Raw genomic sequence first — 24,050 nt, 5'->3', positions numbered from 1 at the left:
TCTGAGCCCTTCCCAGACTGCTGCAGGGAGCAGAGGCTGGAGACACTGCACAACCTCTGAGGCAGCAGCCCTGACCTACACAGCAGATGCAGACTTCACACCTCTTGGTACCAGAGGGCTTCAGTACCTTGGTTGTTAGAGGAACTCTCCCTAAATTCTCAGAAACTCATTCCTGGAAGTGCAAATCACAAAGGAAAGAAGTGAGCAAAAATGCAGAGGGAAAAGATAGCTCACTTCTGCAGTTTCATGAAACCCTCCGTGGCTGAGTTCTTCAAGATCCCCTGGTCCCACTGCTGGAGAAAGGAAGACAGCCAACACGACACAAGGATCAGCTCTCCAAGCGCTGCAGCTCCTGCCAGTCTGTCTCGCTCTCACACCTGACTCTTGTTTTGAAAAACTCCTTGATGAGTCTCTGTGCTTCCTCCTTCACTGCAAGAGAGGAAGCACAACATTTGAGATGACAGTTAAGACATCTACCCCCTCTAAAGACATTTAGCATCAAAAGAAGCCAAGATTCTTAGTGCTCACTCCAGCTGCCAACTCACCGGTCCTGCAGTCAGGGTTCTGCTCTTCAGTCAGTAAGTGAGACAGGTGCCGAGCAAAGCCCTTGAACAGATCCTGCAGAATTGGGCAAGAGAAAGAGCAGAAAGCAGATGTTGGTTACCTCACCAGACTGTTTCCACGTTTGTCTCACCCTTAGCACAGGCTGTTTCTAGCACAAACCAGTCATAGATTTAGACTCCAGGGGTGTTGCAAACCTGCAAATACACCTGACCCTGCAGCACTGGAGAGCACACGCACACACGTGCTGCCTTGCAGAACACATCAGGTAAACTACACCAAAACTGAACCACATCTGTCGCCTACTGCAGATGGCAGTTCTTAAAAACTTACGGGAGTAAGAAAGGATGAACAATCGCAAGTGTGGAACCAACATGATACCACTCTAAATCACACAAAAAAAACCTTTCTTGGGAGAGGTGAGTTGCTGCACCTGGGTCACTAAAACAGCACACAGCAAGATGTGACTTGGAAATGAAATGTGGTATCCAGATCATCTGCCCCTTCTTGGAGCCCCAGATCACTAGGAGGTGCAGTGTCCTTTGCATGAGCTGTGTCCTACCTTGGAAGCAAATTTGCCACCCTTGTAGAATGGAGTCAAATATTTGACAACGATGTCTGCTGTCTCTTTGAGGGACATGCCTTTGGTCACCGGCTGTGTGGGCTTGCTGGTTCCTTCTTTATCACACTGTGCTAAGTTTGGATCAAAAGTCACCTTCTTCTTTGTTGGACCAACACTTTTGCTTTCCGGCTGGGACAGAATAGAAGATTTTGCCCCTGTCCGTAACCGCTTTGTTGCAGGACTTTCCATATCCTGGAGGTGGGAAAGAAGAAAACCAAAGCCATCAGCTCTCATGGCAGCGTTACACTTCGAAGCAGCTGCTACCTTCTGAGAACATCAATCTTTGCAGTGTCCTACAGGCTCTCCCTACAGTGAACACATGCAGGAATCTCTGTAACCCATTTTGCTGTGTACACATAACAGTTTCCCTCACAAAAGAGAAAAACCCTTTAGGACTAACACATCTAGAATTACCCTATGCTCTTATTAGGGCAGCTAATTGCTAGGCCCTACCCTATACAGGAAAAACTGACAGGAAAAGATTTCCCAGGATGTCTGCCGAGAATACATCTCTCAGAAAGAATCAGCCACTTCAGTAGTGCCACTCTCCTGCTCGGTTTGAAAGAGCAATGAGCAAACTGCCCTGTTCAGCAGAGGGGGCTACCGGGCAGTCCCAGGTGCCAAATGCAGAACCAGAGACCGAATGGCAAAGGCGACTCTGAGCACAGTTTGCTGCTGAGCAGTCCTGCCAGCCACTGGCCTGTGCTCATTCCCTTGGCTTGTGAGCAACTTGCTAATTATAGTTAGTTACAGATCGAGAGGGGGTGGAGAGAGTCATTCCAGGCAAGTCACCAGCAAAGGTTACAGTCACGTGCGCTGCAGAGAAGAGGAAACAAAGCAGAGTGGAGGGGAAGTTTTCCACTGCGGTCCGAGTTCCTGGCACTGGCCCAGTGGGTGACAGGGACACCAGGAGCGCAATGCAACTACGGTTCTCCTCTCTGCTGCAATTGCAGCTGGGCCCTCCACAGATAAATAACGCTATCGGGTGAAGTTCAGACCAGGAGCATCACTCCCAGAGAGAAACCTGGCACAAGGTGAGCAGAAGAAATAAGAGGAAATTAGCATCTGTTAATGTCTTACCTCATCTGATCCTGGTCGCTTCCCACAATCACCTTCCCCAACAACAGTTAGCTCAGTTTCTGTGACTTTTTCAGCAACACTAGTGGGAAGAGTGGAGAGAAGGCCAATTTTAATCATTCCACAGTGAAGATATCACTACACTCACTGTCAGCAGCCACAAGACTCTCCATGGTAAAACAAGCCTCACCAGCCTAGAGATGTAATAGAGATTCGCAGTTTCCAGGACAAGGCTGGTGGGGCCCTGCAGCTCGTTAACAGGGCAACAGTGGGAGCAGAGAGGTGGACACTTTACCTGGATTTTGCATCCATTTCTTCCTGAAGGAGTAGAGATTCAGCAGCCTGCTGCATCTTAAAATCCTCCTCTCTCTCGGGCAGTGTTACTTCTGTCTCTCCCAGCTCTTCATTCTCTGTCTGGGACTGTACAGTCACACCTGCTCCAGAGACATCTTTGTTTTCCTGAGGTATTGGTTTCTCTTGACACATGCTTTGAGAAGAAACCTGAGGTAGTGTGCTTGCAGAATGGCCATCTTCCTTTGCTGAGCTGCAACTTTTGGCTTTGGATCCACCTTTGGGGAGGGAGAAGAATTTTGAGATATCCTGTGATTCTTTTTTAGCCGCTTCTGCGAGCTTTTGCTGCTTCTTGCTAGGTTTGGACTTCTTAGTAGGGCTATCCCAAAGGGCAGCTTTTGTGTCTGGACTGGGTTTCTGCCCCTTTTGTTCTGGAAGGAGTACTTCTACCCCAGCACTCTCACACGTTGCTTTGGTTTCTACTTCTTTCTTCTGGAGAACAGGGTTTCTGGTGTCCAGTTCCAGACTGCAGCTGCTGCTGTCTTGCCCATTTAGACAATCGACTTCTTTTCTGACAGGCTTTGCATCGCTCTCCTCCTGGATCTTCAGCAGCTCTGAAGCTGTCTGGAACAAGCTGGATTTCTTTGGAAATCCTGCTCCCACACGCTTGGGTTTGAACTTGGGAGAAAGAGAGAAGAAGAAATTTGGGATGTGAGAGCATTAAGGAAGCCCTCTGTGCAGAACCCTGAAAGGAGCCTAGTTTCTGTATACAATGCTCCAGTGTGTACAGCCGTAAGCTGGGGAAGGCTCTAAAACTGACTCATCATCATAACCATTGCCTGAGACACCAGGGAAATAGATTAGGTTAAAGTCATAGGCCCGCAGTAAGGAAACAGACAGCATCCTTGGTTAGAGCAAAGACAAGAAAAACTTATTTGACGTATGGCCTGTACGTAGATTATATTCACTAATAGGAACAAGCATGACAAGCTGATCTCACTCCAAAACCAAAGGACAGACAAGGAAAGAAATTCCAGTAGAAATATACAGCTATGGCCACACAAAGGACCTAAATTAAATTATAAAAAAGCAGACAGACAAAGCACACCATTCCCTTCTTGTCTATCCCGCCTGTACTCACTGAATACACCTGGGATGCAGGGAGGTAGTCCTCTTCTGCCGGACACCCAGATTTTGTTTCCAAGCTGCTGTTGCCACCAGTTCCAGACCCAAAGACTGAGAACAACTCTCCTTGTTTTGAGGCTTTGTTGATTTCTGCTACCTGAAAACAGAACAGAAATATTCTATAATGGCCAGAAATCTCTATGCATTGCTGCCTCTGCACACACTACAAGCCACAGTGGCAAAACAAATGTCTCCCCTGGAGAGACATTTATCACAAGAACAGAAACACCTTCAAAGAGACTTATGGCAACCAGGTAACCTAAACCAAGGCGTCTCTATTGTCAGCGACAGGGTGAGGAACTCCCATCCACTTTATTGCTAGACCCAGAGGATATCTGGAGAAGCTTGCACTGGTGGGTAAGGTTTCCAGAGCCTGTAAAGCCAACAAAGATGTGAAACCAACATGATTCTGGGCCCTCCTGGAAACAAAACCAAGAAGAAAGATTTGGAAGACATCCAAGGCAAAGCAGAGTTTCTCCATCTTTCCTACACCAACTGTAGCCTATCTTCTCATTGAGCTGAGGCCACGCTACATTCCAGGGAATGACAGCAGGGGTAAGGCCCTACCTTCTTTAGCACAGTTGCCTTGTATGAGTTGGCCATTTTACTGCTCCGGAAAGCTTCATACTCCAGCTCCACAGCACAGGCATGAAGGTCTGACCTGTAACAAAGGCTGGGGTGATTTCTGGCAAGACACACTTCTATGTCTGCAAAGGGAACATTAATGCTTGAGTATCCCCCAAAGAAAGTACAAAACTACTCTCTCTAAGTGACAACTTCCATTAACGTCCTACGGGATGCAGCCATGAATTGCTAGAGAATGGAAAGGCTGGTGAAAACAGTTTTAAATTGAAGTGCTCTTATCCAGCTGCTCAGTTTGAGAAGTACACTATCCCCATCTTGTGGGACAGGGAAGAATTGCCACTCCTAGGATTCAAGCTGATGTAGCAGAATCAGACACAGGAATCCTCATATCTGATCCTGAATGACACTACAAGAAAAATGCTGTTAAGTGGAACTGTGTACTTGCACCCAATAGCTTACAAAGGCATTCTCTGAGTGTGGTAACGTTGCTCAGGGAAGAGCAGGCCCTGTGTTAAGGCACTCAATATGCTACCCCTGTTCTCTCATACCCTTTTCCTCCTGCTGCTGGAACCTTTTGATTGGCGCTCAAAGCTTCTTCCAGCATCTTCAAGCAGTGTTCCCGTCCCTAGGAAACATGGGATACTCAGACATGCTCTACGGAAGTCACAGTGCCCCTCAGATTTCCAGCCCTGAAGAAGTACAGGGCAGGCAGAATCTCTGTTGTTCTTTGCAAGTCAACAAGACTGAATGTTAACCAGCCTTTCTTACCTTCACTGTGAGCTTCGAGATTCTCCTGCTGGAGGCATCCTTCAAGGGGCAGTCTGAACCTACCGCACAAGAAACATTTGCAAAAGGCATCACAGCAGGGCTGGGGCTGGCGGAGAACATCTCAGCTGGCACTGGGAAGGTGCCAGTCCAGTGCTGCTTGGCCTGCTCCTCCCTGCAGAGTCTCCCCAAGGACCACTATGGTCACCCTTCTTACCTGGAGAAGCTGCAGTCTCCAAAAGAGCAGGCAGAAGTGAGATTCTTCCTCTCTGGATAAGAAATGTCTACTTTGCTAGTTCATTACTAACAGCTTTCCAAAACCTCCCCACCTCAGGAAAACCTTTTTTCCAGAATCCTGGCTCTTAAACGCAACTCTGTTCTGCTCCCCACAACACCAACTGAAACAAAGAGGCTGAATAGAGTAACATGAACTACCAGCTATTCTTTTACAATAATGTAAGAACCGTGTTGCTAGACAGTGCCCCAAGTAGCACAGTTACAAATGGCAAAGTTCTTCAGCAGTTTCCTTACAGCCCAATAGAATAATGCTCCATAACCACTGCAGAAATGGCCTACAAAGTCAGGTCAGACACAGCTTTCCTTCTCTCTCTCTTATTTGGAAAAGTTGTTCAGAAAGATGCATTCCATATTTTCACCCCAATGAAAGCTAAGCTCTGATCCATCTCCTCTCGCCAAGCTTTCCCAGCCAAAAGCCTAACCTCTGTGCCTAGGGACTGATACCTCCAGTGTTGATGCTATATAAATTACACACAGCTGCAAAATATAAAACTTCCTTCTCCCAAAGAAAACCCATTATAAATCAAAGAAGATAGTTACTTGGAGGAACAAAATCTTCCTTTTCTGGTTCTTTGCCCTGGAAGAAAATAAAGATCACTCAAACATTTCTATTCCTGTAACACACATGCAGGTCTAGAAGCACAAAAGACACATTTTATACCCCTGCCCCAGGGAAAAATAATGCTGAAGTTACAAAGGTACTAAAAAGGCACCAAAATGTGGTAAAAGAGGCAAAGGACGAGATTCAAACCAATGAGAATCTCTGACAAATGGAAACAAACTCACTTTGCGCAGACTCATCTGCCTTTTGTAGAAGTTGTTCCACTCCCGCTTCCGACTCTCTTCATTGGCTTCATCCCCATTCCCACTGCTTTCTTCATCATAACTAGATAAGGCAGGAAAACAAACATTTCTGTAGCTGCAGCATTAACTGGGGGACAGGCTTTGGAAAGCCTAGATCATCACAGAATTTATTGTACAAAATATTTTTACACATCTTTACTGAACAAGTCTTAGCTTTTAGTTTCGCTACCATTCCTCAACCTGGACAGTACGGAGTGTCCTCCAAAAATTAATGGGATTTGTTAATCCCATAAATTAGTAAGCAGTACCACGAAGTAGTAACACATAACTAGTGCTCTCAGAATGGAGAGCTCCTTCCAAGGCAAAGCCACAAGTCATGGAGAGGTTCAATAAATTGAGTGTCACACATTGTGCTGTACAACAGCACTGGCCATGTCTTCTCAGGTCCTAAGATCAAACACAGGCTAAGGCCACACATTCACCAGTCTCCTCAGACTCAGCGGCACTTGCCTGAAGAACAAAGCTGCCGGTGTGGAGCTGGTTAAGGTAAAGCAGAGCGCTGGGCAGCCGACAGCACTGTGATCCTGGCAGAGCTCCACAGGCAGCAGAACGTGCACCCTGGCAGAGCTGCACAATCGCCGCAAGTCAGCCAGAGAACGAGGAGGAGGAGAAGCTGTCACCTCCGCGCTGCCAAGCGTTTTACAGAATGAATGATGTTTCCCACTGCACATCTTCCTTTTGCTGTCAGTCTGACAGGGAAACACTAAAATTTGGCAATCTGCAGAAGCAGCTGACACGGGCACTTCATGACATCCTCTGTGATGAGTGAGTCCCGTCAGTGGCCCCCCAGCCTGCTGGCCCACAAACAGCCGCACTAAGTCAGGAATGAACTCTGCATCATGTCATACTTTGCTGTCACACTGCTCTCAATTTAAACATTTTTGATCCTTGTGACTCTGAATGGGCTGAGCGCACTTTACTGCCTTCAAAAAATTTCAGGCCAGTTTCTTGAACCAATTACATTCTGGGGGGCAATTCTTAGGTCAGTCAAAACAGCTTTTGGCTCTCTGGGACACTAATGGGATCAAGGCTGCCAAAGCGTGTGGAAAATGAAATTCCAGCTCCTGCTGCCAGGAAGTTGCAGGAAAACACCACCACACAGAAACATGTGCTGAAAATAGGAGTGGCTGGGCCTGCAGCTGGAGATGCTCTCTTCTCTCTGATAGCCCCTATGAGCTGAGTTTGAGCTACCAAGTACAGACCTGCTGAAACCTCTGCAACCTCTCCTCCCGCCTTCGTACAGCTCTGGGTCATAGCTGTCCCGGGAGGAACCTGTGGGCCCGATGCAGGTTTTGCTCCAGCTGTTGGTGCAGCGCTCCAGTGACTCCAGTTGCCTTTTCACCGCCCCAGGGTTCTTGCAGTAATCACAGCACTTGTTACAAGGTGGGGTGACATCTCCAAAGTACTTTGCTATGGCAGCATGGCGACATCTAGGAAACAAAAGGGAAAATGGTCTGGTCGTTATTATTATTGACAAGAACACCACCCTCCAAATAAAACAGACTTGAATATTTTTTTTGCAGGGAACGTGTATTCCACCGGGAATCACAGGGATTAAGCCCTGGAGCAGAACTGGGGTTCTGTTCCTGACACTTTGCTGCCACTTCCCCACATGTAAAACAAACAGTGGTGTCAACCTCTTCTGCTAAATGCGTTCAGATCTTTGAGATATGCAAAAGGCACGGTGGATGAAATATGCAGTTATTAATTCTGCATCGTTGCCCGAATATATTCCACGTCCAATTAGAGTGGCTCTAGGATAAATATGTAAAGAGGTCCTGTGGATCCCTACACCTCAGAGTTCAGAGCATGTCTCTATGTTTCACACCGGAGAGCTTCTAATTTTATTGTCTATGGTTTGAAGGTGAAGAAATCTACATTGGAAGAAACAGGAATGTCAATTAAGTCACAGACCGAGGTCACAAGGGAGCACTACTCAGATAATACAGCCTGGGTCTTGATCTGCTAATACAACCTTCCGATCAGCAGCCAAAGTTGGAGTAGAGTCCTAAACCCACGAAAAGCAGTGAGTTTGCCCACAGAGTATTGCACAAGCAGCTCTACCAGCCTTTGCAAACTAGCCATGTGAAGATGATTAGATTCTTCCAGGAATCTTCAAAACATTTCTGGCAGACATCAGTGCTTTTGGATATGTAAAAATAAGAGTCTGCTGACAGATACATGCTCATTAGCAATACAGGCAGGAAGTAATTTCTCTTCTAGAACACTCCCTAACTTAAACCAGTGAAGACACTGATTTCACTAGAGGAAGAAGAACCAGGCAGTTACTACTTTATTTTCTTTTTTAAGAAAGCAGACAGAATTTAGAGGAGCTTTTTAAAACTTGCGTTTCACAGCAGAGGTGGCCAGTTGTCTCTTAATGAAAATGCTGATACCAGATACACAGAAACACTTCATCAGGCATTTGGAAATCAAATCCTGCAGCCAAGCAGTAACAAGAGTAGTTTTAGAAGAGAATTATTTTACTGCAAGGAACAACAAAGTGGAGATTTTTCTTCTCTACCAAGGAGTGCCCTGGTTGGTTTACCAACTTCTTCTGCAAAAAGTGGGTCACAGAGGGGTAAACTGAGTGAGCACCTCATTTATTCTTATTTTAAACCCTTTGAGACATGTCTGAACTCGCCAGAGATCTAAGAAATGCAGTTTGCTGCTTAACTTGTGTGCGTGCTTGGATCTGGGGGGAACAGAACTGTATGTCTCTCCCACAGCATCACAAACAAACCCTGCAAGGGGCTGCAGGAGCAGCTGGCTCCCTCATTCCCACGGCCCGGGAGGCTCATTTACCGAGCAGAAGAGTGCCTGAAGCAGCAGGTTACAAACTACTGTCACCAGAGCCATGAAATGTGTGTGCTCAAGCGTCAAGGACCTGGTGCTGCTCAGGTGAGGAGGGTGCAAGAGGGTGAGGTTGCACCGCATGGTCCAAGGCACTGAAAACCCAGCGAGGGCTGTGACAAAGCTGGCTTTATATCCCCCTGCGGAGCCGCACTGACTCGCGCTCCTCTTGCGCTCAAAGAGCTCCTTTCACATGGTGGGGAAGGGTGGGGGGACCGGGATGGGGACAACACATTTGATCCCCTTGTCCTTCCTTTCCAAAAGAGCTGCTGGCGCTGCCTGTCCTGCCAATGCAACGTGACTACAGAAATGTCAGCGAGCTGCAAGTCAGCTTTTTGTTTCCCCAAAAGAAAACAGGCAGGCATTCTCATTAATCCACGTCTCTTTCTCTCGCACGCGCTGATCTGAATTAGAGTTAAGCGAGGCACACACTAATTAATGGTCAAGCCTTCTCTCTCCTACAGCCTGCTCACCAGGGACATTCACACACACCTCTGTCCCTTAATGTGAACACAAGAGGTGCCCCAAGGCAGGTTTGGTGAAAGCAGAGATCTGCGCTGAAGTCCCTGGGATTTAGAGAGGTTCTAGTTTCTAACCCATCCAGTTTGTAAAGCCAGGGCATTTTAACCCAGCCTCCTGTAACCTGCCGTCATCTTCCTGCAGGGTTACCCAAGTCAGCTCCACTTCAGCCGTTGGTGCTGATGAGTTGGGTCATAACGGAAATTCAGTTGCAGAACTAAGATTGCAGTCCTGTCATCAAAGTCAAAAGGCCAAAACCAGAGTTTCCAATGGGGATGCTGGGGGTAACCACTGGATTAATGCTTAACTGAACACAAGAGGTCCTGAAACAGGGTTGGTTATGCATTAACATGTGGAGGGAAAACCTCCCAGGTCACACAAGCACCTGACTAATCCCCACGAGATGGAGAGCCAATTTACATAAATTAATGGTAGTTTGTATTATTATACATATCCTAAAACTATTTAACCTTTTAAATATGCAACCTTATTATTTGCCTCCCCCACCCTTCAACAGGGGTATGTATGAGCTGACCACTGATCTTAAAATGTCTAAACAAAATCATTATTTCATTTGAGACATCCTACCCTGATTTGACGTCATGGGATAGGATGAAGAGTAAATAACAATCAAGTTTATTACCATGTTTTTGACTGTGGCAAAGTGCTACACTGGCCACACAGCTGCCTGCACCATGGTGCTCCTTGCTTTTGTACACCGAGTACAACAGGAGCCCTATTTCTGCAATTAGTAGAAGTAAGTGGACAGTCGGAGAAGCAGCAAAGTCACATATTCCCAAAGCAGCTCTGCCTCTCTCAAAATACACTAGAAAAAGGCATTCCCTCATATGAACCAAACGAATTTACACTGCCCTATCAGAAGACCTCCCCCCCAAAACACCCCACCAAATATTGGAATAAAGCCAAGAAATAAAAGCATTAAAAGGACAGAAATCATATCAGGACAAATTATCTACGTAGATGGCAGTTGCTGAACAAAAGCCATTTAATGAGCTTTGTCAAATACAAGAGCAAATTATGAGGTTGATGAGGAATTATTATTTCACACCTGTCTGAAGGAATGTACCTGTGTAACATCAGGACAGACAGTGCCAGCTGTCCCCAGTGTACACACAGCAAAACCCAGGGCATCAAGAGAGTAAATGAGTCGGCCAAGGGCACAGAGCAATTCACCCCCAGCATCTGCCGGGCTGCACCGTCCTGGCCATTTCTTGCTCTGCCACTTCACAGAACACAAGAGAAAAGCTCCTTCCCCGGGGAGCTGGAAGGAAACTGGGCAGCATAAAGGAAAGTTAATTGCTTTAACACACACCCAAACTACTGCAAGGAGAGAATCCATTCAGGTCTCCCTCCAGAAAATGCTGTAATTAAAGGAAAAACAAGACGAGACCTCGCTAGGAGGAGATGCACAGAGGAAGCGAGCAACAAGTGCTGGCGCTCGGGCGCTCGGCGGGGTTCGCCCCAGCGCTGGCTGCGCCGCGGTGGCTCCTCGCCGCCCGCCCTCCCTCTCTGGCACACATGTAACACGAAACTTCATATCTCCAGGACAACCAATAACAAAAAAAAGGCAGAGACAACAGCTGGCTGTCAGCAGCGGAGCAGAGAGGAGCCGAGCGAGGAGCGAGAGGCGAGCCAGGATGAGGGGGGAGATGACGTGAAAGTTTTAAGAAGACTGAAAGAAAAACAAGAAGAGAAGAGTTCGCGGCACGGCTGGGGTAAGGCTGAGCTATTGCTGGTGTTCAGTCAACCGTAGCACCTTAACATTCAGCTAGTTCGCAAGTAGCTGGAGCTTTTGTAGCTCTCTGTGTGCTGAGCTGCAGAACTGGCTGTTGAGCAGAGCTTGCTAAGCCTGAATTTCTTTGCAAGGGACACTCGGGAACAAAGGTAGTGAGAGAAAAGCTTTAACAGGATGGCAGAAAGCTGTGCCGCTAACAAAAGCAGCGAGCCCGCAGCCTTGCATTGCTTCCACGCTCGGAGCCCGGGTCAGCAGCTCCTTTGCTGATTAGAAAGGCTGGCTGCTCCTTTTTCTGTTGCTGCTACGGAATGTGACCTTAGCTGATAAGCAGGTCTCGCACAGGGCATTCCCCACAGGGATGACTTGATATATTAATACTTAGTGTGGACAAGAGAGCCGGTCTGCTCTGTACGAGCAGCGTATGTGCCATTAGTAAGTATTTGCCAGCGCAGGCAAGCGCGTGTGAAACCAAGTGGGTTCCAGCCACAGCGTTTCTCCAGAGCTCCTCCCAGCTGGAGCCAAGTTTTATCCCCCAAATCGTGAAGCAAACAGAGGGCTTAGAAAACAAACCCTGGTCGGGGAACTAGGATATTGTGCAAGTATAGCATCTGTGTTCAATAGAAATAAATGGAAAGATTTTACACAGCTTCTAACAAGAGCATTAAAAAAAAAAATCAGTCAGTGTATCAGGCACAGATGCTGGTTTACTATTCAAAACATCATGAGAAACCACTGCTCTGAGAAAACACATACATAGTCTGTGGTTTACAGGAACAAGGCTGACAGGTCTCAATGGAGTGAGAAGGGAAGGAAAAGGATCCCCCAAATATGTGAAATTACCCACTGTCAGCCTTGGTTTGACAGAGAGGTGTCGCACAACCTGTGCTCCCATCTCTGTTCGCCGCTGGGTATGGAAAGGGGCCTGGCAAGGAGACTGACCATATAACCCCCCATTTTCTGCCATCTGAAGCCGATTACTCTGTCTGGAAGCTCTTGCAGCTCCCAGCACTGAGCTGGGACCCTTTGCCTCTTCCAGGAGGCGCGTGGGCCATCAGCTGTTTGCAAACAGGTAGGGAGAGGCAGAAAGCCAATTCTCACAGACGTCTTCTCGATCCTACACATGCCTGTAGGGAGGAATGTTAAGGATCAGGTATTTCCACTTCTTTCCATTCCCATTAATGTGGAAGGGAGGGCAGGTCTGTCTGACCTGCGTATTGTACAAACACCCAATTGGAACTGCCTGTGCGAGATGTAGTAGTTAAGAGCCACATGCCTCCAGTCTAGCCCTGGGTTCAAAGGGGATGGAGGGAAGTTTCCACCCTGCTAATGAAGGGTCTCTGTAGCTTGTTTGTTGCAGTTCATATGGTTTCTCAAATAAAGTACGGGAAAAACAAAGTTTAGGGGAAAAAAAAATAGAAAAGGAAGGAGGGAGGAGCGAGGGGAGACGGGCAGGGGAGGGAGGCAGAGAAACACGCCAAGTTTTCCTCGCCAAAAGAAAATCTTAATGGGTTTGGCTGGGGGCTTGTCCAGCCACAGCCGTGTTGTATATATGCGGGGGGGATAAGCAATATGAAACACATGTCTGGATGAAAGAAGCAGGACATGGCTTGTGTTACAGCTGTCACAGTGCATGGGCCTCTGAGCCCGACCGCGATGCCACAGTGATTATGGGAGCGGGGGTACAAGATAAAGCACAATGGATCCTGCGTGTCACACAAACCCCTGAGCCCCACAGCCCGCAGAGCCGCAGGGCTGTAAAAAACCACAGCACCCACCTTCGTCTCCACCACCTCCCCTGCCAGCACAGCTGACGCGGTTCAAAACGGATTCATCTGAGGAAGCAGCTGTTGGAGCCTTCAGTTTTGAGTTCCTGCACCCCAGTGGTGTCTTTACTAGGATTAGACCAGCATATTTCAAAAAACTCAAAAATGCATATAATTTCTGAGACCTGTAGGTCTGAGGCCAGTCAAGGACAGGACACAGAGGTGGCTGGAAGAAGACGGAGAAGGTGTTTCCAGCACTCTCAGGGGGGTCCAGCTGCTTTACCTCAAACACCAAATTACTGACAGATCCCAGCAGGTCTGTGAAGTAACTATTTACAAGGCTTTCACAGGCACACAGCTACCTCTCTGTCAGCTCCCTGGGAAATGCTTATTTTGCTAATATTAGAATAGACTTTCAAGCTAGATTCGAGCATCAGCAACCCTAAAAAAAGTTCTCTTGTGGAAGAGCTACAGGTTTATTTTTAAAATTGACCTTTTCCTTTCACTGGATGGCTCTGTGCTTTGGTTTCCCCACTTCTTAAAAATGGGACTAGTAGTGAGGAATTATTTCCTGGGGTTTCATGGACTTGTTTGTGAGATGGACTGAAGAAAACCAGCGTGTTCTGTTGAGGTGTAGAGACTCGCAGCTCAGTGCCCCGGTGGGTACCTCGGCTTCTCAAACCGCTATTGCAGGGAATTCAGTGTCTTTTTATATTAATCTAATATTATGTTGTAGGGGAGGGAAGGAACATTTACGGTGCTGCCTCAAAACCAATTTCCAAATAGTGGGTGGTGGAGATGACAGGGTATTCCAGCCAAATGGCTACCCGGTCAGGGCAGCTTTATAATCTGAAAGAATGTGTGGCTGCCTTTTCCAGACCAGCTGACAAAGTTAAAGCTGTTCTCCCATGACACTGAGCTGCAGTTTACCAGTTTGGGTGTGCGCTGTTAAAAAGCTGAATTCTCTTGATACTGGAAACTATTTTCATCTGCTTGGGAATGAATTATAGGTCTGTCTGGCTCCATTCACTCCTGTTTTAGGAAAAAAAAGGGCTTGTCTGTGAACTATAGTTAAAATTCACATGGCCGGTCAACTACAGTCATGGCAGCAAACATTGTATTAACAATAATGAGGGAAAGCCATGCGCTGATAATACGACCACATTTCTATAGCCCTTTTCATCTCTAAAGTACATTACAAACTTAGAACAATAAACAATTGTACAGAAATTATTACATGTTCTGCCAAAATGCATCTGAACTGTAACAACACCTAGAACTGGTTTGGGACAGGAAGCCTTATCCATATGAAATCAGAAGCACGTTTCAGGAACTAAGAACAAAGCTGGTAAGTTTAGGAACTGGCCAAGGCTTCATGTTCATAAGAAAGTGGCCAAAACCAGTAAGAGTTTATTTTAAAGTTTTAGACCAGAATGAAAAGCATTCCCTCCCTTTCAGCTGCTCAGCACTCTACTTCCATGAGGCTGGGATTGCCTTCTAAGATTTCCTACCAAATAACTTACTGCATGGATTACTGCAATCCATACAGGTTTCCCATCCTTATATTGGTCCAATTTCAACCAACTTATTTGACTTGTCTGAGCAAGCACAACACCAAGTATTTGCTTCTCCATAGCCACAATCTTGTGAAAAAGACAATGCTATGATGAGAATGTTGCCCTGGCAACATGGTTGCTTTGGAACATCAGGGACATCCTACTTGGTAAGGTCAGTGGAGCACTGCTGGTCCGGCCAACGAGCACATTGGGGACATCCTGTTCACCTTCACCTTCCTCGCTGCGGTAGGACTAGAGGCACTGGCAGATCCAGGCTACCACCAACAGATTCCCCCCTCCAAATATTTGTCTTCATTTTTAGACTATTGTAGCAACAAACCCACACAAGTCAAGATTCTCAGCAGGACTATCGTAAAACCTGTGCATTGGGGTCATGTCAATGATGGTGGCTGAGTAAGGAGCTACCAAGGGTGGAAGCCATGCTTTCATCTACTGTAATATTCAACGGGCTCAGAGACTGAAGTCTAACAAGCAGTAGGCAAGGCAAGGCCATCCCATTTTGTAACTGCAACAAAACCAGGGACTTATGGCCTTTGTATCTAAAGATTCCAGAGCATGTTAGAGACTTGGACACACAACAAATTAGCAACCAAACCTCTGATGGTGGTTACATGTTCTGCCACTTTGCAGAGATGAAGTCACCCAAAAGAGAGGGGTGGGATGAATTATCCAAAGTCACACACCCGTAAGCATCGCTGGCAGGCCAGGAAGACTGCCGGCATTTACCAACTTCCAGTCCTGGGGCTAAACCACAAACTCAAATTCATGTTGTTTGCACTGAAATAGGCTGCTCAGATGCCACCAGGGTTATGACTAAACAAGTGCCTCATTCCTCAGCAGTAAATTCAAGCTTATGCACTCCCCATAGTTTAACTTGTGATGCAGCAGCAGAGACACGTGCATAGGATACAGCTTTCCAGTCCAAAGACAGACCCAAAAAAACACGAATCCATTTACATGAACTCCAAAATACTGACAGCAACTTGACCAGCTTCAGGAGGACAGAGGGATGTGGGACCCCACCTTACACGGTCATCACAAAGCTCTTTCCCTTGCTTGAAGCTACCACACAGTACAGAGAAACCCTGGCCAAGGCTTTTTTCTTGAATGTCTAGATTGAGGCCATTTAATGGCTTTATTCTCAACAGGGCTGAGCAGCCAATTTCTTTGAGTGCTTCAGTATGGCATAAGTCCATTAAAACAGTTCAGAAAGACAACCTCAGTGCTATTATGGCAATTTTCGCAGCTTTATTCAGTGGGCAGAGCGAGATGAATCTGCATTAAGAACAAGTATTAGCACTTTCTGGGAATCTAATTCTACAGAAGCCCTAAACATAGAACACGCTTCTTTGGTTTTAGAGGATCATCTAATCCTTGCAGCAGGGCAGCACTCCTGCACGTCAGGCATCCCTCGCCATTATTTCTGTGCTCTCTCTTTTCAACCCTGGCTCACAACTCATGGCACACAGCAGATTTGGCCTTTTTTACTCGAAAACAAATAAACCCAAATGAAAATATTTGCTTTATTCCCTCCCCTGCCAGGGCAGAAAGATTTGAAGATCTAGACCCACTGGCAACATTGGATAGAGGAGTTGTTTTTTGAAGAACAGCCAGAAGAAGAAACAGCTGAAACCATGAATTTCAGGCTCCCATCCCACCCCACCCCAGCAAGAACTTCCAAACTGCCTGTCACAACACATTAGACATTGTGTTCACTTTCTTTTCTACGTGAGTTTCTCATCTTCCCTCTCTTCACACTATTTTCACTTCAATGATCTCTAGCTACAGCAGTGGAGCAAAACTCCATGACATCAGGCTGACAATGCGGCGTGAAGGCTCCATGGCACTGTGGTCATGCAGCATTTCTTCTTTAGCAAGTTCATCAGCTTTGCTGCCCTAACAGCCACGTCTCTGCTGCTCTGGAGCGTTCCCATCCGCAGTGGAGGTGGTTTTTAGGAAGGACAATGCGCAAGGAGAAATTCCCAGTTGAGAAAAACATGAACGGATGATTAAGTTTGCTCCAAACCCCACAGGATCTGTGAGGTACCAACCTGGGTGGCTGTTTGGCTGTAGAAGAGCGCTCTAGTCTTAGAAAGCAAACTGTCAGTTAAGACCTACAACCTGCACTTTCAAATCTCTCAAGATTTGCCTGTTTTAAAATAATCATTATAGTTAACTCCTTCAAACACCCTGCACAACCTGGCAGATGAATAAGACTTGTTTAAGTCACACAGCACTGGCCTTACCCTTAGGCCAACCTCTAGGCTGGGTCAGATCTTGGTCCTGCTGAAATCAGTTGGAAAAAGATCCCAATCAAAACTAGTTCTGACTAAAGACTTCACAAGTAGAATGGAAGATATAAAAGTACATGAATATAACTAGCTTCCTTAAGGAGTTTTACTTTCTTTTTGTAAGAAGTGATTTATTTCTCACCCTTTTGCTACACTCCACAGCAGAAATCCCAAAGCAGCAAGAGCCCTTGGAACCAGCGTGCACTCAACAGTGCAGTCAAGCAGAAAAACATTTGCCTCCTCACGGGTACGTTGCAGACTGCACCATCAACATCAAACTTTGACCCCGAAGAAGTTCAAACCAAGGTAAACAAGCAACATTCCTTACAAGTTTTAGACTAAAAACTCCTTCACTTAGTTCCAGATCAGGTACAATGGGGCAGAGGAATGCCCATTACTGAGACGACAAGTTCTTATCATTTTAGGCTAGACACTTTGCTAATCTATGTGGAGTTTTACAATTCTCATCAGTTCATTTTATGCTGTATTCCAAACTTCACAAGCCTGGCTCTTACGCTTGCTGCTTCTGGTGTGACCCAAAGCATGGTATCAAAAATTTACAGCAGATTCCTTACTAGGAGAACTTCTGGGCAGGCAGAAACACCCCCAAAGGGAACAAACATTTTCAGAATGTCAGGGCCAAAAATACTTTTTTCTATTTTAAAAAAAAAGGTTTTTCTTCTTGAGCCAAGAGCAGAAAACACAAAACACAAATCACTTCACCTCTGCCTGCGCCGCCATCTCTTGGAATGGAAACAAAACTGGAAACTTGCTGACGCAGAATCCCGCAGCACCGTGCAAAGGATAAAGCAGCAATTCTGGAGCAACTCACTTGGGGTACAGCAAAGAACTATTTAACCCTACTCTCAAAAGTGACCTTTTCAAGTTAAGAGGCCGCAGCTATTCCTCCCTGCTAAGCTGCACAAGATTTTTCTGTAGATGTACATTTTCCATCCACTCCCATTCCTACGAAACCAGCTGGTTCCGATTTTTATTCCGTAGCTTGGATTTAAAAGAACAAAGAAAACCCTTTTTGAGCTGCATAAACATACAAAATGTAATTTAACTTGGCACTGTAGCGTTTAAGCCCAGCATGCAAAGAAACAGCCAAGGTCTCTCTGTCCTCAGTGTGTTTGGAAAAACTGAACTCCAAGCATCCATTTGTTTGGGTAACCAAACCAGATGTGCAGTAATGGACTTGCTGGCTTATTCTCGAAGTACTGTCTTGGTCACTTGGCTTTGTGTTATCACCAAGACCTGGATGTTCAATTGCAATGTTCAAGTTCCATTATACAGTGTTGACTATTACAAGCTAGTACATTCTGATATAATAATGACATAAGAGTTATAATCCATCCAAGCGTTGACCTGTCCAAACACTTGTTTCAAGCAAAACTATGGATATTTCTCAACAATATCCTATTCTGGTTACTGACTGAAGCAAAATTTCAACTTCCATAGCTCTCATGCAACTTTGTTGCAATGCCTTCCAAAATTCTGCTCACAGGGGAAAAGAACAGCAAGTATTGGTGGCAAAACCGAGGCACCTAACTTTGACTAGGGTCATATTTTCAGTAACAATAGTTCTGGTGATTCTTTCTGAGAATAAAGAAGGTGTAAGATTAGGGAGGGATTAGCTCCCCAAGAGCTTCAGGGGCTTTTGCTTTGCTCCTCACCAGCAGTGATGTCTGGACATCCACTGTTCAATTCATATATTGCTCCGTTAGAACAGACTGTTCTACAACATTTAGCGTACCATATAAAGCTTGCAGTCATCTGTAAGGACTTGAAAAGCATCCAGCTGTCCCAAGTGAACACAGACTTTAGCTCTTAATATCACCATTCAGTAATACTGGTTGGTAAAACATTATTAATGGTACTGTAGTATTGTAGTGAGGTGTTGAAGTAAGTGCCTCAGCGTTTGAAGGGATTTTCTGTAGCTGAAAGTGATGGAAGTTTTCAAAGGGGTCTATAAAAACAACTGACAACTATGTTCCAATGGAGCTCAGCATTTGGAATTCAAGTTGGGTTGGAATTGCATTTTTCTGGAAAGATAAGTTAGCACAACTGTATTACTTTCATTGGGTGGAAGCCAAGAGCAGGCACTGTCCAGTCCCAGCTCTGTGCCTGCTGAAATAAGCCTCCTTTTAGAAGAAACACTGTTTTGCCTTTGCTCCACAGTGCAGCTGACAAAAGCGCCCTCAAAGCCAGATTTTGAAATTAAAACAGTGCCAAAACACGTAGACAATTAATAGTTCTCCACCTTAGCTACTGGGAACAAGGGCTGAGACCAGATAAACTTGTTTTCCTTGTGATCACCAGCTCTATAAGAAGGCTGGCAGCTTCCTAGCATTAGTCAGTGAAAAGGTTTATTCTGTTTGGTTCTCCTACAGCATAAAGCCTGGAGAGGTTGAACCAGAATGTCTTCTGAAGGCTTTCTGAAGGAAATGCAAGCCATCGGTGAGAGGTTTCTCCTTAAGCTCCAGAGACTGCCCAAGGCTGAGCCGGTGGAGATTGTGTCCTTTTGTGTGGTTCTTCTGTTTATCGGTGAGTTTATCGGTAGAGGCAAAGGGGTGTCAGAATGTCTCTTCTAGGGGGGCAGCTTGCTCCACAATTTTGGTTGGTGGGTTGGTGCTGTTGGCAGTTGTTTTCCAGGCTTTGCTTTGAGGCCTTGTTTAATTTTGAGGTAATTTTTTAATACTCGGTGTGCATCTCTACATACATAAAAAGCACGATAGGCAACAGTACAGCTTTCCTCAAAGCTCTCATATTTAAGCATTAGTTTAAATACCAATATTTTAACTGTCCATGAGCTGCTGAGTTTTGATGCATAGGAGATAATTTATGACAAATGGCATTAGGGCATCTCACTGCCACAGAAGACCTTAAAGTCTGAGGCTGAGTGTCATTCGGGTGCTTAGTTCAGTGGAAGCCAGCGTGCCTCAGATGAGCCTATTTATTCTCCTCTGGTAACGGCAAGATCCCTCCTGCTGCTCTGTGTGGGGATGGCATGGAAGGAATAACAAAGAGCTGCTTGATCAAGGGGGATGAAGTTTGTTTAGACAATGGGAAAACAAGCAGGAAGGAAGGCAGGTCCGCCCCCTCCAAGAGGTGCGCTTTGCTCCCAGCCAAAAGGAAGGGTGTGGATCCAGCATGGACACTCCTCCCTGGGCTGGAATTCAGAAAGACACACCTGCTGCTTTATTTTTTTCATAGCTACAGCTGGTTCCCTACAGGTCCGGTAACCTGGCAGTCCAGCACACACACCTGCACGTTCACGCACTCCTATGTGTTTTGCAGGATTAAACATGCCACCCTTTTCTACTCCAGAGAAACATATCTCTCCCAACACCAACCATTAAGCCTAGTGTAGAATAACAGTAAGTTAGTCCACTGCTTTGTGAAACAAACCCCTGTATTTGAAGTACCTATTTTTTTCAAGCTAAATACAGGAGAAAGAGTAAAGCCAACCTAGCCATGAATATCCATCCTCATTGAAGGGTACACTGCACACACTCTTCAGAGATGCAACTGCCAGTTTGACTAATCAAATTCTCTCGAGTTGCTTTTGACACAACTGTGGGGAGAGTGGGATCTCCATCCTCTCCAGGCACACAGCTCAGTTACTGTGTGACATCTCCAAACCAACAGGCCATTAGGCAGGTAAAGATACACCCCTACCTGGTTTGGTACATAGCTCTTAAGGTCATGAAATATCCAGTAATGATTGTCCAGAGTAAATGGATAACTAATATAAAGGAGCAGGAACTTAGAAGGAGGGAGGTGGGGATATATGAAAAAAACAACCCAGCAAGAAACCAGGCTTTGTCCACTCTTCTGCTCACCAAATGACTTGGAGGAGACATAGGGTTACTCTCCAGTAATTACTCCTATGTCATGAAGCAATATTTTTTTGCTTCTCTTTCCAGTTACTGTTCTGGTGCTCATGATCATTGCCTGCAGTTGCTGCTGCTACAGCTGCTGTGGCTGCGATGGACATCCCGACCACAGACGGAGGAAGATCCAAGTCCGCCCAGCTGCCCATTCATGAAGTGCAACAAGAGCTGACACAACCTACCATCAAGGACATACATGGACATTATGATTCAGTCCTATGAGAATGACTTTCTGTACTAGCTCCCTGCAAATGGCAACAACAATATTAATTAACATGACTCAGAGGACCAGAAATCCCAGGATGGAATTCCTTCTTTCTGCGACAGCCAATGCTGAGTTCCGTGGTGCGATCAGAAAGGTAACGCTACTTCACCATCACTGTCTTCCCTCTTGTGGGAGGTGGGTGGGGATGCATGGACACACGCTGCTAAAAAACAGACACACTTTCCCAATGGCAGCCCTGCAGCTGGGCCAGCCAAGGATTCCCTTTGTGAGCAGGAAAACCTGCTCTCTTAAAAGCCACCTGCAAGGGACACATTCATCTGCTGAAGACGACAAATCGTGGACCTTCTGATCCAGACATGCCAGCTGAGGCTCTGAGTCGAGCTGGTAACAAATCCTCCCTGCTATATTTCATCAGTGCTACCATGATGTGAAATTCCCAAAGAGAAAAATGAGACTGTGTGCAATACCCTTGGTAAACAGAATGATGAAGGCAAAAGGGAAAGACTCACCAACATCATGGTTTCATTTGATCATTCTCCTGGTAAACATGCTCGCTCCCTCCCCCGGCATGGCAGTCAGTTCTGCCCTTCTGCATATTGCAGGTGAATTTTCCTTACAGAACACAGGAGTTACAGGAGATGAAACAAACCCCAGTCCTTACTGGCAGGACCCGTGTGCCTGACTCCCTGCACTGTGTGCAGTTTATTTTAGTGGACATAAACATCGTGCCTAAGGTATGTTCGTCAGCATACACAGTGGCATTGCAGAGGAACCCTCGCTGCAGGGTGTGCACGCAGCAGCTGGCAGCGGACATTGTGACAAAGCGGAGACAAGAACACGCTGTCCGGCTGAAGTTAACAAGTGCAAATAAACCCCCTTTTCATGCTGCAGCCACTGTGTACGTTTGGTTTACAGTTCAGTGAACTTCAGGAAGGGATTTATGTAAGTGCGAGGCTGTGGCGCAGGCCGCGACTTTCATAACTGGGACAGCCAGAGAGACCATCATCCTGCACCTACCACTGTACCAGGCTCTGAGCCCCCAATGTGAAAACAACCACCTTTATGAGAAGGTATAAAAAGTTACATGTGTATAGGTAAGTCATATTCTACCCTTGTGTTCCAGCTGCTACATGTAGAGGTGTCAAAGGGATTACACATATATATACCAGAGTCAACATCTACCTACACAGAGAAGTATAATCAAGTTTAGAACAATGGGCTTTTAAATCTTTTTCATGCTTCAGAAGGGACAACAAAAACAAAAACTTTCTAAAGAAGATTCCTCTGGTACCTGCACCCAAATTAGTAAAAAGCACATTACATCAGTAGCTTCTTATTTATTTAATGCACTTTAATTTTTGCAACTAAACTAGATTTAGGTGTTTTGCATTTTTGTACAGCGGCACATTAGAATAAATCTGCAGCCAGCAACAGAGAGAATAGTCTAAAAATTAATTTTAAAAGTATTCCCCAAGCAGCTAGTGTTACTTTTAAATTAATAAAAATGAAAACATTTCCAGCAGAAGATGGAGATGTTCCTTAGAAAGTCAATATTTGAGCCCCAACTTGCCAAGTGCCAACAGAAGACTGCACTAGTATAAGTACACACACAGTTACACCAAGACTAACAAAGCCCTGGCATTTATGATGCTGTCCCAAAGCTTTTACTCCCAACCAATACGTTAGGGTAGGATAAGCTCAAGCGTGGCATCAGTTTAGTCTAATCAACATTCAGAGACATGTCACACTAACCTCTCTGTCACTTACGTCTTTGCTCACATCACTTACAAACAAGTGACAATCAAGGTGACAAAGGAAGTCTCAGAACCTCTTTTGCAGGGGACAGACTCAACAGATGTTTCTGTGTCTCAGTTAAATCACAAGAACAGAGCTTATTTTCTCTCCTCGCCTGTGCTAGACAGCGCCAGCCACAGGAGTTAACAGAATCCCATTGAGACGTGTTGCAGCAGCACGGAACCAGCCTGTGCTAATCGTCGGGAGGGAGCTCGGCGGGCAGGAAACAGCCCAAGGACTGACAGCTTGCTGTCACTGGGAACAAGCTGCCAGGCCTTATAAGACAGGAAAAGCTACAAATACATGTTTCCCAGTGGTGGTACAAGTTAAACCACTGACAGATACCAGGGAAGGGGACAAGAGAAATGGCTCCTGTCTTATCTCTGCCACTGTTTAGTTCCTGAATTAGAAACAGAGAATAAACACAGCCTTGTTAAAAAAAGAGAGGGAGAGAAAATTAAGCAATTCTCTAAAGAATTCAGGTGGCTTTTCAAGAGCAGAGGAGCAGCCACTACATAGAGAAGGGGCCCTGGACTGATTTCTACACACTTGCCTGGACCTCACAGGCCTAATGTTCTGCTTTGTACTATTTTGTACCATTGTACTCAGCTGGGCTATTCTTGTACTTGGTATTTTGATGTGCCAGTTGCTTGCCTGGGCAGGGTGGGGTCTTACATGTGACAGATCAGGTTGGGCTGAAAGTTGCCCAGCAAACCCCCAGCTTCTTCCAGCTCCTCAGTTTCTATTGAGTAGGACCATGCCACTCTCTGCTCACCATGCACACAAGGTTTTGTGTTTTTGGCTTCAATCATTACTCACATAAAGGGACCTGGGACACCCTAAGCACTAGTGAGGATGAGGACTCTGTTTCAAAAGCAGAGGCAGATTCAGAGGAGCACAGACAAAAGCAAGACTGCTTCAAACACAGCGACTTCTGTACATGTTGTGAAAGCCTGAGCGAGCCTAGAAGGAACTGCAAGGGAAGGCACTTCAGTCCTGATCATACATGTGTTGAAATAGTTTCTTTCTCTAAGGAACCTAAAAGAGACAGTGAGGCCACCCTCTCCAGCAGAAGTGGTTGAAGTTTTACTGACAACTTAATGGAATAGCGTCTGTTCTGTAACATTA

General features: G+C 45.9%; 2 protein-coding genes across 2 annotated transcripts in view; one reads left to right on the top strand and one right to left on the bottom strand.

Moving 5' to 3' along the window:
* Positions 1–132: 132 nt before the first annotated feature.
* Positions 133–24,050, bottom strand: part of RECQL5 (RecQ like helicase 5) — a 34,901-nt gene continuing 10,983 nt past the window's right edge. The window contains exons 9-20 of the mRNA XM_080356523.1: positions 7,450–7,677; positions 6,170–6,269; positions 5,924–5,960; positions 5,090–5,148; positions 4,870–4,946; positions 4,304–4,397; positions 3,693–3,833; positions 2,556–3,229; positions 2,264–2,342; positions 1,124–1,375; positions 546–618; positions 133–429 (exon numbers count right to left, since the gene is read on the bottom strand). Of these exons, the coding sequence (XP_080212649.1) occupies positions 329–429; positions 546–618; positions 1,124–1,375; positions 2,264–2,342; positions 2,556–3,229; positions 3,693–3,833; positions 4,304–4,397; positions 4,870–4,946; positions 5,090–5,148; positions 5,924–5,960; positions 6,170–6,269; positions 7,450–7,677 (1,915 nt within the window). The 3' untranslated portion in view covers positions 133–328. The remainder of the gene's footprint in view (positions 430–545; positions 619–1,123; positions 1,376–2,263; positions 2,343–2,555; positions 3,230–3,692; positions 3,834–4,303; positions 4,398–4,869; positions 4,947–5,089; positions 5,149–5,923; positions 5,961–6,169; positions 6,270–7,449; positions 7,678–24,050) is intronic.
* SMIM5 (small integral membrane protein 5) lies at positions 19,427–21,057 on the top strand (the record flags this gene model as incomplete). The annotated part of the gene is made up of 2 exons (XM_080356524.1): positions 19,427–19,553; positions 20,936–21,057. The coding sequence occupies 2 exons, from the start codon at positions 19,427–19,429 to the stop codon at positions 21,055–21,057; spliced, it is 249 nt and encodes an 82-aa protein (XP_080212650.1).

Source organism: Nesoenas mayeri, assembly GCF_963082525.1.
Source record: "Nesoenas mayeri genome assembly, chromosome: 19".
Classification (NCBI taxonomy): Eukaryota; Metazoa; Chordata; class Aves; order Columbiformes; family Columbidae; genus Nesoenas; species Nesoenas mayeri.
Note: the sequence above shows the minus strand (reverse complement) of the source record. Positions and strands in the feature narration are given on the sequence as shown.